General features: G+C 35.8%; 1 protein-coding gene across 9 annotated transcripts in view; it reads left to right on the plus strand.

The window, feature by feature from the left end:
- The window catches only part of LOC110441891 (echinoderm microtubule-associated protein-like 2), a 44,956-nt gene extending 29,561 nt beyond the window's left edge, over positions 1 to 15,395 (plus strand). For 8 of the 9 annotated variants that reach the window (XM_021485187.1, XM_021485193.1, XM_021485192.1 and 5 more), the window contains 17 exons: positions 2,280 to 2,406; positions 2,809 to 2,958; positions 3,371 to 3,443; positions 4,975 to 5,022; positions 7,229 to 7,330; positions 8,150 to 8,251; positions 8,641 to 8,775; positions 8,944 to 9,043; positions 9,362 to 9,519; positions 9,693 to 9,818; positions 10,019 to 10,150; positions 10,383 to 10,539; positions 11,149 to 11,243; positions 11,459 to 11,546; positions 11,801 to 11,896; positions 12,178 to 12,308; positions 12,616 to 15,395. In XM_021485187.1, the coding sequence (XP_021340862.1) occupies positions 2,280 to 2,406; positions 2,809 to 2,958; positions 3,371 to 3,443; positions 4,975 to 5,022; positions 7,229 to 7,330; positions 8,150 to 8,251; positions 8,641 to 8,775; positions 8,944 to 9,043; positions 9,362 to 9,519; positions 9,693 to 9,818; positions 10,019 to 10,150; positions 10,383 to 10,539; positions 11,149 to 11,243; positions 11,459 to 11,546; positions 11,801 to 11,896; positions 12,178 to 12,308; positions 12,616 to 12,741 (1,946 nt within the window). In that variant the 3' untranslated portion in view covers positions 12,742 to 15,395. The remainder of the gene's footprint in view (positions 1 to 2,279; positions 2,407 to 2,808; positions 2,959 to 3,370; positions 3,444 to 4,974; positions 5,023 to 7,228; positions 7,331 to 8,149; positions 8,252 to 8,640; positions 8,776 to 8,943; positions 9,044 to 9,361; positions 9,520 to 9,692; positions 9,819 to 10,018; positions 10,151 to 10,382; positions 10,540 to 11,148; positions 11,244 to 11,458; positions 11,547 to 11,800; positions 11,897 to 12,177; positions 12,309 to 12,615) is intronic. The other variant, XM_021485191.1, reaches the window with a different exon arrangement.
- The last annotated feature ends 424 nt before the right edge of the window (positions 15,396 to 15,819 follow it).

Below are 15,819 nucleotides of genomic sequence, written 5' to 3' on the forward strand. Positions count from 1 at the left end.
CCCAATTGCAATAGCAAACCACCAAACCCATAGCTGAACTGTTCGAAAACCAATTTCAGAATTTATCTCAAATCTTTCAAAATTGATCATTGGAATCTTCTATGGCCAGTGAGCCAGCATTACCACTGAGACCTATGTCATTCTCGTTTTCAAAAGAATACTACAGTTTTCAGAAAACATTTATAATAACAGAAATCAAGAAAGCACATGTCAGGTTTTTGTATCCTCAAATTGAATGTGTTGATTCATTATTTGCGTAAAAAATAATGTGCCATTCTATCAAATAAAAACTGAATAGCTTACACATATCAAAAGACAAAAACCTTTATCTGTTGCCTAGTGTACACGGCAGTGTTCATATGTGTACCCTTTATTTTCATCCATGTCGTACTCAGTAATTGGTAAGTGTTTAGGTGACGGTACTTACAAACGAAATTAAAATACACTATCAGTTTCTATACGCCAGTCAACAACAAGTTGCATTATGGTATAGCCTGTGCTTTACACCATTGTTTGTCCAATATCTTTTCCTTGTCTCTTATGCCTTTACTGATAGAATAATCTTGTTGAAACTTGATTTGATCAATCTTCTTTTTTTTCAGTATTTTTAAGGTTTTTTTAGCAGAGCTATGACCCTTTGTTCATTTTTGAAACAAAAGTTTGTCCAGAACAAAACATTCTTGCTATTAACTGATGATTACCAAAACTTGCTATATTTATATAGCTTAGGAAGAAGGAGTGTCACATACTAAAGTCAGGTCTTGTGTGAACAGAGTTATGGCCCTTTGTTCATTTTGATACCAAATATATTCTGGTTCTAACCTCCTTCGATTTCACTTAACTTCACCAAACTTGTAATACATATCTGTCTTTGGAAGATAGAGTATTGCATACTTGAATTGTGTCTTGCTTCCCGCTTTATATATAGTTATCGGTCTTGTTCTTTTAATGTTTTTGAATGATAATTTGTAATATGGGCAAAGGGATCGATAGGAGTCCATCCCTTTGCCTACAGTTTAGAAATGGTAAAGCCAGATTTATTCCTTTGGCTTGTGAGATAAAATGGAGTATGTTTTCCTTTTTCAACACAACCTAGAAATATTTCATCTATGTAGTACAATTCTTTTTCAATATTTGATACATTTTGCATCAGATAGGTTTTAAGTACAACATTTTGTTATGTAATCTAAACGGATGCTGCATGGCATGCAATGGGCATATACTGTTTTGTTGCTGTAGTAAGTACTCTTGCTGGATGTGGAAAAATAATGGTCAAAATACTTCCATGAAGATTATGAAAAACTATATGCTGAAAACATTTCTAAACTGATCTTAGATGCTAGGGGCATTTTAGGGCTCAAAGTCTGTTGTAAATTTGTTGTTGTTTTATCCTCTGTGTCATTTAGATATCATTGTTTCAACATTTTTTTATCAAGCTTAACCTTTACTCTCAAGTATAGAAGAACTCTTCAAGTTGATTTCTCAAATTCAATAATTTTCATAGATTATTTTTGAGAGACTTCCAAGTGCAGTTTTTTGGTTTTCGATTTCAATTTTACTCTAACATAACATAAAGAAAAAATTAATGAGCTATACAAGAAAATATATCCCATAAAGCACTTCACAATGGTCCTGTACTGATAAGTCTCAACGAAATTCTTCTTTTAAGGTTCATAGCCCGATACCCATCCTGGTAATGGCAGTGGAAATTTGATAATTAAACACAAAGATATATGGTTATGAACAACCTTCATATGGTTGTTGTGCATTGAGAAAGTTTACATTCCTTTGTAAATCTTTATCTGCAGAAGATACCCCTTGTATAATTAGATATATTTTTTTGTGTGTTACAAGGAATTAAATTGGTTGATAAAAATAGTTTTTACAACAGACTGACAAGATGTTAAACAGGCTTAAATTTGGTGATTTGTAGAAAATTAAGATGTCAGATAATAACAAAATTAGAATATGGTAACCCCCTATAGTTAAAGACTTACAGATGTCTATTGGTGATTTTACTGACACAAATAATCTGTTTTAATATTGGCTGCACTTTACATCAACAATATACCCAATTTGTAACAGCAAAACAACTGATTAACATTTGCAAATCTGAAATTGGCTATCTCTGAGTGGTTATGCATATTATTTATCGGTAACAATGAAAAATATTCTGTCCTTGTGTCTAAGACGGAATCACAAACTCATCTGGAAAATGATTGTAACCCCAGTTTCACAATAGAGGATTTCATTTGTTGTGTTACACTATATCGTTACAGATGAGGGTTACCTGAAGATCTACCTGCGTGGTCGCCCAGTAAACCTGTACTGCCCAAGTTCCATCACAGAGTATGACATCTCCAAGATCAGTGACACTCCTGATGAAAAACTCCGCCTGGAGTGGGTGTATCCTTGACTTTAGCATTATGTTCATAAAACACAATTGAACTTGTCACTAACAATGATGAAAACCCCGCAAATAGTCGACAATTGATTTGTATTGTGGATCAAAACAACATAATTCTAAAATAAATGTATCTACAACTAAAAAGTCCCATGTTGTCTGTATATTTTGTTGTTTAATGCCATGATTTAGACTATCTTTCACAATTGTATACAGAAATATACCATATTGAATGTTACTATCAGTAATAACTCAGTCATATTTATTTGTCCAAACACTTATTACCAGTTACACTTTATTTTAATTCTACAACTCACTATATAATGAAATATCTTTACATTGGTCTGATGGACTGTAGTACCTTTTAAGGTTGTATTTTGTTTGTGATTCCTTGACGATCATAGCTATGGTTACCGTGGGCGTGACTGCCGATCCAACCTGTACTACCTGCCAACAGGAGAGATGGTGTATTTCTCGGCAGCAGTTGTCGTCCTTCACAACATCGAGGAAAACACGCAAAGACACTACGTCGGTCACACAGACGATGTCAAATGGTAGGAGAACAGGGCGTCCCATATAACCACCATATCCTTTTCAAATTGACACCCCATTAATTTTGCATGGAACAAGCCCTCAAAACTATTGGTTTTCTTAATATATGTATTCACATCAAAATTAGGATAAAATACAATTACTTGAATTTCTTATTTTAGTCATTTTGACATCACAAAGAAATCAAGAAAACAGTTAAAAAAATAAATTACAAAAGGCCAGTATCATTTGATCTGGTGGTCAATCTCAATGTTAACCCATGCATATGATGCAGATGGCATTAAGTATGTCGCACAATATACAAATTATCATTGGTCAAAGTAAGAAAATGTTCACCTTTAAAAATGAAAGAAGACAATGTGGCAATATCTTTTTTCTATTGAGATTGGAAGTGGTTTGAATTTTTGTTTGAAGCTTGGCGATTCACCCTGACAAGATCAAGGTAGCGTCGGGACAGGTGGCGGGCCACAGCCGCGTGGAAGGCAAGGTACGCTGCTCTGCAGTCTGGTCACATATTCTTTTTGTTTAAATATTGTGGAGGCTTTATATATTGTGCTTTATTCCAAAACTGCAATTTTCATTTTGATGTTGTCATCTCGGGAGATTTCGGTGAATTTTATTGCTATAGATAAGCAAGTAATTGAAAAAATATACAAATGCTTCTGAACAATTCAGCAAGATTATTTGTCTAAGCATTCTAAATTATTTACCTGTTATCATATATAGATGTATAATGTACATTTTGATATTGATTTATGTTGTGAGTGTTTAGTTGGATAATCCTCCACTCCCCCAGTTTTATGGACAGAATCCACCTCAACAATCAACATTACATGCATCTGTGTATATATATTGAGTGTATCCAATTCAACATTCCACAATATCTGTATAGGGAGGATGGTATATCTCGATTTATATGGAAGGTATAATGCACCTCATCATACGACATTTTCTATACATAGTGAGTATCCAGCTCAACATTCCACAATATCTGTGTAGGGAGGATAGAATATCTTGATTTATAATGAAGGTATAATGCACCTCATCATACAACATTTTCTATATATATTGAGTATCCAGCTCAACATTCCACAATATCTGTATAGGGAGGATGGGATATCTCGATTTATAATGAAGGTATAATGCACCTCATCATACAACATTGTCTATACATAGTGAGTATCCAGCTCTACATTCCACAATATCTGTATAGGGAGGATGGTATATCTCGATTTATATGGACGGTATAATGCACCTCATCATACAACATTTTCTATACATAGTGAGTATCCAGCTCTACATTCCACAGTATCTGTATAATCATGCAACTACATCATACACCAGTATAGACGGAGGGCAATAATCTATCTCACTACTCTACTACTCGACCCAATACTTCTTTACCATCTTTATATGTAGAGGATATTAACTTAAAGTACTGTAACATCAGTACATTTATCTGTAAATGAAGGGAATCGACCTCAATACTTCACAGCACAGTATCTATATATAGAGTGTATTACAACTCAACAATACATCGTGTAAATTTATTGAGGATTAACATACAACAATTTCCATCCAGTGAGCGTGACAATCTACCCAACTGTTCTACAGTCCTCAGTAACTGTATACAGAGATTATTAATTTCAATACACATAAAGGGTGTCATAAAAAAGATCTATAGTATAAATAGTTTTAAGTGATAAGAATCCTTGTTTTCTCTGATATGTAAACAACCTATATTTGCATGCTGTATAAGTGGTACATATATGGATAAATTTAGACTGACCATTGTGTATTTATCGTTGCACGATTTCACCTATCACTGAGGTCCAGCTTTAATGGTTTCCTCATTTAGCTTATATTAGAGCATGATCACAGCATAATTTGTTATTTTACATCAATTCTGAGGAATCTGAATTAGTCCGTTTCCATTTTAAATTTTATTGACTTTTTCACTTGATGGTGATTTTGATTTTGCTTATCCTTCTTTGTACTGTTTTCCTGCATGTTTGAAGAAGTTTGGTAAAAAGACAGAAATACCTGTTGAGGATCGTGAGCACTGGGTAAGTGATTTGTGGTGGTGCAAAATTTACAATGAGTGAAATTGTGGTATTTTGTGAAACTGATGGGGACTTCCAGATGTTGTACATATTTATAATTCCAAAGAGTGTGTGTAACAAGGACTCGGATTGGCTAACAGAATGTACACATGATCTGAAAAACCGGTGTTTGGGTAAATGATGCACCAAGGGTGTACATAGACTGGAACTTATCTAGAAAGTATTTCCTGATAGTTGATAGGGTCAATTAAAGGTCAAATCAACTGGTTATAAAAAGACTTAAATTCTAGGGAAAATTGATGATATTTCTTGAATGATACATCAGATCTCAAACAAATTGGTAGCCACAATGCCCCTTGGAAAGAGGAAGATCCTTATTGAGTTTGAGGTTACTTAGGGCAAGGTCAAGGTATTTTTTTTGGCAAAAATGCTAGTTTCAAGAAGCTATAGGACAAAAATGCCAAATTTAGATGGATGATGCCCCTAAGACGGGGAAAACCTATTGTTTTTGTGGTCACTAAGTCAAAGGTGAAGGTCAGAGTGACTGTAAAGAGACTGCAGTTTTAGGAAAGTCCTGCTTTCTGAAAACTTGTCTTCTGGGTGATACATCATATCTAAAACAATCTTGAATTTCTGATTCCCCTTGGGAAAAGGAACATCCATACTAACTGAACTTAGATAGGTATTACCCCTTTGAAAGGGGAATACCTCTACTGATTTTGGGATTACTGGGTGACAAATTAAGGTCAAAGCAACTATAAAAGGAATCTGAGCAAATGTTTCGCAACTATAAAAGGAATCTGAGCAAATGTTTCTTTTCAAGCACTATTCGGTCTTTGCGTATCGCAGAGTTATCTTCTCTTATGAGCAGGTATTGATTGTTAAGTCATTGGTTTGTGTGAGAAAATTACGTCGTTTTCTCAAAAATTGATGACGTTATTCTCATAAACAAATGTCGTAACAATCAATACCTGCTCACAAGAGAAGATAACTCTGCAATACGAAAAGACTGAATAGTCTATAATTGGGCACATGCCCCCGAACCATATGTACTCCTGTATATGGAGCTATAATGCATTTTATTTCCACTCAAAACATGAATGGCCTTCACTATTCTACAGCCACTTTTGCAGTACATGTGTCAGGTAAATTTTCATGATTCTGGGGAAATTCTAGCATCAATCATTATATATCTCTCTATATACGTGTATAACAGTATTAGTTATAAAAGCACCATGATATACTATGTTTATTCTTGATTTCATTTATCAATATTATTTTAAATGCATGATATATTATTTTCTTTTTCTGTTTGCTGCAAACAGAAAGTGATAATTGGACATGGTTCTTAAAACTTTGGCTTCATGGTCAGCCTTAAAAAATAATATGATAAAACGCAATCAAGTGACATTTAAATTTTGGGTTTTATTCCCAAAAAAAGATCCTATGGTACCAGCAACTATCCTTACAAATTCAGAAAACCTTTTTTGTTTTCAAAACTAGCAGACAATAATAACACATCAGTGGTTGCACTAATTTGCGTAGCTCTTGCCAAGTTCGAGTGGCTGATTTGAGTGCTATTCTTCAAATCTGATTTGCAGAACGGGGGTTGCCCAAATTCTGGTATGCCTGTTGTAAGCTATTAATACAGAAAATCTGACAAATTTAATAAACTATAAGAAGCAACCTAAGGGTGTGGAAGGGAAAGTGTGAGGGGATGTTGTCCCTTTAAACTGTTGGAGTGTTTGTAGTAATATTAAGTTATAAATTATCAGTCATCTCTCGTCCCCTGCCAAAACAATAGGATGTTGTCCAATACTTGTTACAACTGCCTGTGTCTCAGCTCAAGGAAAGTGGTCAATGACCTTTTTAGCTTTTTCTAGCAATTAATTTAAAATAACAGGTATACATTAGTATATATACATAATCTATCTAACATATAGCAAGGTAACCTCCTTTTAGAATGTTTTCATGTACATATATTCTCATTTCTATTTTTATCTTTTAACATGACATGTTTTGCATAGTAATCTTCATTCATATTTTAAAAATGCATAAGTCTTTGGAGAACCGGTGCATGCATACTATTATTACTGCTATGGTAAGAAAATTCAGTGTATTGTGCTCTTAAACAGGTGTTCAGCCATTTATTAAAGATCTTTAAAGCATATGTGTAGAAATGTGGTCATTTTGCCGTCATCTGTTTCAGCCCCACATCCGTGTCTGGGACTCAGTCAGCCTCAACACCATCCATGTGGTAGGGGTGGGGGAGTTTGACCGTGCTGTCTGCTGCATCTCCTTCTCCAAACTAGTAAGTCACATCCAACCAACCACATACAAGATAAGTTACATTTCACATTACCAAACTAACAGGATTCCATTTTCCAGTCATTAGAAGTATAAATGAATGTTTACAGTCCCATTCTTACTTTCAATTATCTCATCCTGATAATTGAGAATCAGGTTGCAAAGATAGAAAGTCACATTCCACACTCCCATTCTAAGAACAGGATTTCACATTCCACACTCCCATTCTTAAGACAGGAATTCACATTCCACACTTGATCCATCCAGAATACAAGAAGTCACATTGGACAATTATATCCTTAAGACAATAAGTCACATTCCACACTCCTATCCTAAAGACAGGAAGTCACATTCCACACTCCCATCCTAAAAACAGGAAGTCATATTCCACAGTGCCATCCTAAAGACAGGAATTCACATTCCACACTTGATCCATCCAGAATACAAGAAGTCACATTGGACAATTCTATCCTTAAGACAATAAGTCATATTCCACACTCCTATCCTAAAGACAGGAATTTACATTCCACACTCCCATCCTAAAAACAGGAAGTCATATTCCACACTCCCATCCTAAAGACAGAAAGTCACATTCCACACTACCATCCTAAAGACAGAAAGTCACATTCCACACTCTCATCCTAAAAACAGGGAGTCACATTCCACACTCCCATCCTAAAGACAGAAAGTCACATTCCAACGCTCCCATCCAAATACTGAATGCATGTCTATTATATCATCCTGTGACGGTCACAATTGTCCTGTTGATTTTCATTAAAATGTTCGATGGTTAAGTTCATTAAAATTTTGGTTTGTAATGCAGGATGGTGGCCATCAACTAGTTGCTGTGGACGATGCCAATGAGCATGTGATATCTGTTTGGGACATAAGCCGTGACTCACCTCGTCGTATCACAGAAACCAAGGTTGGTAATATTAATTTTCAAATTTGTGATGGTAGTGCAGATATCAGTAGTTTTATCACATGTTTTGAACAAAATGCTCGTGTTAAATGATAAGGAAGCATAATAAGTAAGATTCAATTTATGTCCAGGGCTAGAGAGGCTGCATTCAAATACCAATTCATAGGAAGGAGTACATGTAATCAGCAAAATAATAAAAACTAATCTACTCTAAAGAATATCCACAGCAAGATTTACTTCATGTATTAAAAATTGTATTTACTTTTCCCTGAGGATGCATGTGTGTTGATATCTTCCTACATAATGTTGCATGACTGGTCATGTTACCATAGTGATTACATGACAATTATCAGACCGTTCACTATGACCTTGTACGACCTTGTCTGTTTCAGAGCTCCACTGAGCCTGTCTTGGCAGTAGAGTTCCATCCCTCAGAGAAGAACTCAATCATTTCCTGTGGCAAGGGACAAATCAATTTCTGGACCATGGAAGGGGGCACATTGGCAAGGAAACAGGGCATCTTCGATGTAAGTACCTCATTGCATGATACACATACAATAGTAGTAATTTAAATTACTATATCAGAACTGGAATCCCTACAGTCAAAGTTATTTGTTAATATGTATGATTATACTTGAAGCCTCTTCAACAGTTCTGTTGTGATTATCATATACGTTTTGTTTTACTCGTTACAGAAACATGAGAAACCTAAGTACGTGTTGTGCCTGGCGTTTGCTGATAGTGGTGAAGTGATCTCCGGCGACTCCAATGGAAACATCTTTATATGGGGCAAAGGTGAGTCCAGAAGTCAGAACATGGGGCAAAGGTGAGTCCAGAAGTCAGAACAATGTATGTACAAATCTTTATCACCTCAACATTTTGTTATACAAAGCGACTGGTCTTTGTTAAACATATTGTAGTGGGGAAAAAACATAGTTAATGTACATTATTCAGAGAATGGGACATCTGACACAATTTCATTGGACACAATGAAAACAAAAAGTAGGAAAAAGCTTAATATAATGTTACACAGATTATCTGGTTATCATCATAATTGCCTATCCTCTATGTCAAGTTATATCAGCACAACAATACAGCCTTTATGTTACACAGGTACCAACAGAATCACACAGGCAGTGACCGGCAGTCACGAGGGGGGTGTCTTCTCGTTGTGTGTGATGAAAAATGGATGTTTGGTGTCTGGAGGTGGAAAGGACCGCAAGCTTATTCAGTGGGATAGCAACTACAAACCAACAGGAGTTGAAAATGAGGTAGGGGTCAATGATGAGGTCAAGGAAGTTCCTTGTAATAGGAATCGGTGTCCTTATAATAATAATTGATACAAATCAGTGATGGCAGGATACACATTTCTCAAATTTTTGGATTGTTATCATTCTGCTTCCTTATATTATTAGCATTTGATAAAATTTATTTTCCTTTCCAGGTCCCAGAAGCATTTGGTGGAGTAAGGATGCTGAGTCAAGGCAAAGGTGGCATGTTGTTGGTGGGAACTACGAGGAACTGTATCCTTCAAGGAACCATCGATCTGAAACTTGATCCTGTGGTACAGGTAGGTCACCATGGTAACATGGACCTTAAATGAAACCTTGTTTAACATTGGTAATGGTATTTCAGTATGTACTCTCACAGGGCCACATGGATTAGCCCTGCTGATAATGTTATGTGTGTGCCCAGACAGGGCCACATATTATGAGCTGTGATAATATTATTTGAGCTATGCTAATATTGTTTGTGTATATATCCTGACAGGGCCACATGGATGAGCTGTGGGGCTTGGCTGCCCACCCTAGCCAGAATCAGTTCCTCACCTGTGGCTCAGACAAACAGGTTCGCCTGTGGGACAGTCTGACACGATCTGTCGTGTGGGCAAAGGAAGTCGCAGTATGTATCGCACTCATTCTTGTTCATTGTTCTTAGATAATCCTTGTTGGAAAACTGAAAGATAAAGATGTATTAAACTGAAAGTTCTGCTTTTAATGCATATTAGAATTGGAGTTATGTGGTATCATCCTTTTGGTCAACTTTCTTTAATTATGAATATACTGGAATGTCTTATGATTTGTCTATGTACATAAAGATGAGTTAAACTAACTCTAGCTAATTTCACTGATAGGACGCCGCTCACTCTTGCTGTATCCACCCCAATGGTAACCTGGCGGCCATTGGTACAGAGACTGGACGCTGGTATGTCCTTGACCTACCCACACACGAGATTGTCACCAACCACACAGATGGAAATGAACAGATAGAATGCCTGCTTTTCTCACCAGGTAAGTAATGCAGATAGGATTCGCAAGACACAAATAAAAGGTTCCTGTTAACCCTTTCACCCCTATGAAACTTAAGATGACTCTACCTTGCATTGTTATGGATGTATCCATTATGGTCTACAGTAGTGAAATGGTTAACCCCAGGAAAACATGGGCTGCTTTCGTTTATCGCGATGCAAGGTTGCACTGGTTAGACCAGAGTTGTTTGTTTATGAAATAAGGTCTGACTTAGTAATCTGATGGTGCTTTCAGGCGAGCCTTGACAAAGCCTTGCACGGCCTTCATCAACTTTTTCAGGTCCTCCAGGATTTATACCCAAAAATGTTACATTTTGCAAACAGACGAACCGGTTGTTCCAAATAAACGAACAGGCCCTTACTCATGTACTTCGGAGATTCCAGCAAACATTTATCTGTAATGGGTTGTGTCCCTTTGACCATAACACTTTATCATGTGTACTGTAGTTTTACACCCATACTGACAAGTGGTTGTTACATTTATGAACCTGATTACATACCTTTATTGACATCGTTTGATACCTGATCTTATGTTGATATCTTTGTCTTTATATACCCGATTATGTATCGATGTTGGTATGTTTCTCAATAGATGGAAAGTATCTGGCACTTGGCTCTCGAGACAACTATGTGTATGTATATGAAGTTATGGATGATGGACGCTACAACAGAATCGGCAGGTGCTCAGTATGTATTAAAGGCTTTTATTATCTTTTTTATCGGTTTAATGAAAACTTGTTGACCAGTAAAGTATTTGCTGCCAATTTTAACTCCAAATGTGTTTGTTTAAAAGGTTTGTAGAAGGAAAAATATGGATTTTCCGTAATTCAACAAACTTGTAGTTGTTATGTTTATATTCCCTAAACACAGTATAATTTATATTACATTGTGTTGTGTTTCAGGGACACAGTAGTTTTATTACACACATAGACTGGTCAGCTGATGCTCAGAACCTGGTCAGCAACTCCGGCGACTATGAGGTCCTTTTCTGTAAGTGGGTCAAAATCATGATTTGATAATTTCTGTAAGTTTGTACGTCAATCTCATAGCCAAACAAAAATTAAAGGTTGAGGCTAGCATCCTTGGATGTCTGTATTGATGATAATTGGCAGAACTTTATATTAAGTTTAAGAGCATAGTTACTAAAAGCTGATGTTTTCAAGAAGTTTCCTCTCTAACACTAAACAGGTTCCTGACTAACCACTAATGATACCTGTCTCATGAGTTTCTGTTGTACTTTCCAGGGGCTATTCCAAGCTGTAAACAAGTGACCTCTGCCTCCTCCCTCAGGGATGTGGCCTGGGCTACACAGAACTGTACCCTTAGCTTCAACACTGCCGGTATGTATAATGGTCATCACACCTGAGTGGTACTTTTAAATTAAGCTGAGTTAATGAGTTGAGAAACTTTTTTAAACACAGAAATCAAGGAAATAAACTGTTAAATTTCGAAATATTTATTGCAAGTTGGAGAACTTAATTTTATAATGCAAACCTGAGGAAGAGAATCTTCAAGCGAGCATTGAATAGATCATGATTGTATATGTATAATATAATGTAGTTGAACATTGTTGTGTATAATAAACCCTTGTATACACTTCTGTAAATATTTTGTGATTTAGGCATTTGGCCAGATGACGCTGACGGCACAGATGTAAACAACTGTTGCCGCTCCAGTAAGCTCCACCTGGTGGCCAGTGCTGATGACTTTGGCAAAGTAAACCTGTACAGTTACCCAGCATGTCAACCCAAGGTATGTCGTAGGACATATGACCAACTCAGTCATCCATAAACAATCGTTTTTCAACTTTTCCTAAAAAACATGTGTCAGATTTTAATGAAACTTGGTAGTAATCATCAACTTGTGAGGATCAGATTCTATATTAAATTCATGTGGCTGAGGGTAGGAGCCAATAGGGGTCGCAGAGTGCAAAACCTTCAAATTATATCTCGTCTGATACTAAACGTAGGATTTTCACCAACATTCAGTTAAATTCGGAGATGATTAGGATCAGAATTTATGCTCAAAGTTTCTTCACAGCTTTTTGTTTGTTTTTCAGACTAAAGGCAATGTGTATGGAGGGCATAGTAGTCATGTGACCAGTGTCAACTTCCTGCATGATGACTCGCGTCTGATCTCCACGGGAGGACGGGACATGAGCATACTGCAATGGGAAGTTGTGTGATTGGTAAAGCAGCAATAGGAATGCAGCATTTAACTAGCTGTAGGATGGTGTATTTGTGGAACAGCCATATAGGGAGAACAGCAGGTTGGCTGTGGGATGTATCGGGATTAAAGAGGACATTACAGGGAAGATGTTCCCTGGGGACACTGAGTGCAGGATCAAAGCTTTGTTAAATATGTGTGTTTGGTGGTATATTTGTTTGTAATCTTGAGTACAGTTTTTGTAATATTAGCAGCAGGGTGTGGGAGAGTAGAACACAGGGTATATAGCTAAATATATATACGTAGTGGGTATAACTCTTCAGTATTACAGTATTCTAGACAACGGCCTGGTTAGAAACAAGCACCATTGAAGAGATTTGGAAACTCTTTTTTCTTGTTTAAAATTTTACGTGTGATTATAAATCATGGGATGTCCATTGGCAAATATTGTTTCTGATTATAGCTGAAAGATAATCGGTAATTACAGCATGTGTTCAGTTGAAATGCAATCAGTTCAAATAGATTATTCTATTGGGTCTACTTGTTGGAAAGGTAGATTAAGGTCCAAAGAAGAGAAATATACGTAAGAAAAAGTATACAGTTTATGAAGTACATATAAGCCATATGAAGGGAGCATTACCATGATCATTTATGAGCTATATTTAATGGCTAAATGTGGTCATAATAGGATAGAGCTTATTATAACTGCTTTGTACTGTAATATATTTACAATCTTAAATACAAGTTCGAAATGCATGTATTAACATGTACTGTGAGATTTGGGAGAATGACATTTTTGTTTATGATAGGTGGGATCAGCCTTATAATTATTAGTGGTCTTGGATCATATAAGATCACTTTTGCATGACATTGAATAGTTTTTGAAGTTGTTTTCTTTTCAAATTACACACATAACCTCTTTGTTGATTGTTTGTTCAAGTTTTGTATGACAGAGGAAGGAACTTTCGACACATAGATGCTTGCTTAACCAAGAGAAGAAATCTTTTCCTTTGTAATTAGACAGGCTACTGTACTATCACATCTAATGTATGTTCTAATGGACAGAATCAGTTTTGTACTATTTTCCTTTAATAAATAATATAAACAAAATGTTATTTGTAGTTTGCAGTGTGTGAAACTTGTAAATCAGGTTGTTGTTATAGCTCTACGTCTGAATGTCTTGTAAAATTTTGACTGAAAAATCTGTTTGTTTTTGTGATATTTTCCAGACTTTGTGATGTTTGACTGCCTGTTATGTTAAAATGTTGAACCGTTGCCTACAGGATTTCTATTTGAAAGAAAAACGCATGTTAGAGTCTTTTTACTGGTGTTGGCATTCATCCCCTTATTTGGCCCTTTATACAGAACTCACTGCCGAGATAATATGTCATGTTTATGTAAGCAATAAGTCCTGAATCTGTGGCCTTATTACTGCAGGACTCGTCCCAAACATCAGGTATAATCATCATTTGTAGAAATCTCTGTCATTCTGTCCTCGATTCATACAGGTACTGCAGTGCAGACATTAATCTTTGACCGCTATCGTGTTACTTTATATACTCTTTGACCACAGCAGTGCAACTAGTGCTTTGATGGTCACTTTTGCGTGCCTGTGAAATGATGATAATCTTTTTTTATACGCAGTCTCCTCAATTTACTCCCATTACTGTAGTTTATGCTTAATCAAACCTTCACATAAATACTGCATCTTCCCTAAGTGAAATTATCTACATCAGCAAGTTTTCTAATTAATGTCAAAAGACTTTTTTGAGTGCTTTTTTAAGTCAATATCTTACCTTAGATGAGACGAATATCAGCCACACTACTGTAATAAAAAAAAATGTGCTCAAAATTTTGTCAGGAGAGATTGAAGGAAAACTTTTTGTTCACAACTTAGCTGCATCAAGGTCTCCAGAAAAACTCAGTCCTATTTTTGCCTGACAAGGCCCATATTCACAATTCAAAGTCCAGCATAGGCCAAAAACCAGTCGGAAAAGATCATTGTAAAACTTCCCTTTGGCTGTAAACAGGGGACATGTGAAAAAAAAAATAATATGATAGTACATGAATAGGAGATTATTTGTTTTTAGTGTAAATCAAGTAAAACGTTGTCATAATATATTTTTCTTCAATGAATGTTTGAGTTTATTCCCCATTCATTTAAAAGAAATGGTTATAGTTCTTTCTATTTTAATAAAAGCATAAATGTAGTCATAATACTATTCTAGTTATGAATATATGGAGAGAGGGCAGGAAAACACTTATAATTAAAATACTCCAGGTAAGAAAAAATTCTGGTTGGAATGACCACAAAAAAACACCTACCTACCCCTATATATTTATTTCTGCTATAGTACTTGCCCTACATGTTTAGTTGTCAACTTAACTATAATAAGTAGAACATTCAGGAGATGAATCTAACAGTGTAGACCTCTCCGTATTGTGGCGTAGTTCTATATACCCAGTGTCTGTGGAGACTGCTGGTGTTGGTGAAATGTTGACTTGTGATTTTTGTTATATTAATATGTTGATTGTTAAGGGGAGTCAGTATTTGTGCTGTTACACTATAGATTTATACAGATATACTGATTTACCACATTATTCTCATCTTTCTATATTGTACACCATATTTAATAATTATTACTAGACTTAATAAAATTTTCATTTCTATAATTGTTTTCTGTATTTTTTACTATTATTGATACTGACAATTTGTCCATGAACAAAAACTTCTAAGTAATGTGAGATGTATACATGCAGGTGTTGTTGCACTAGCAAAGTACCTACAAAAAGGATGTTTTTTATAAGTTGAACAGATTGTATCCTGGAACCTAGAAGATGCATGTTTAAACTTTTCTCAACACTTATTGGACGTTAGTTCTTTACCCTTGCAGATTTTAAGTGTTAAAATTACATCCCAAAACTATGAATCAAGATTTGCTGACAAACAACAGTGTGTGTGATTAGAATGAAAGCCTTGACCTTGACCTTTGAACCTGGAGTGAATAGAGTTCTTAGCCCATGTGTGGGTTTGCAAATTATTGTACTGACCTTGACCTTTGAACTCAAAAACAATTTTTGGTCTTGGCTTGGATAA

This window comes from Mizuhopecten yessoensis, unplaced genomic scaffold (assembly GCF_002113885.1).
Source record: "Mizuhopecten yessoensis strain PY_sf001 unplaced genomic scaffold, ASM211388v2 scaffold716161, whole genome shotgun sequence".
In the NCBI taxonomy this organism is placed as follows: domain Eukaryota; kingdom Metazoa; phylum Mollusca; class Bivalvia; order Pectinida; family Pectinidae; genus Mizuhopecten; species Mizuhopecten yessoensis.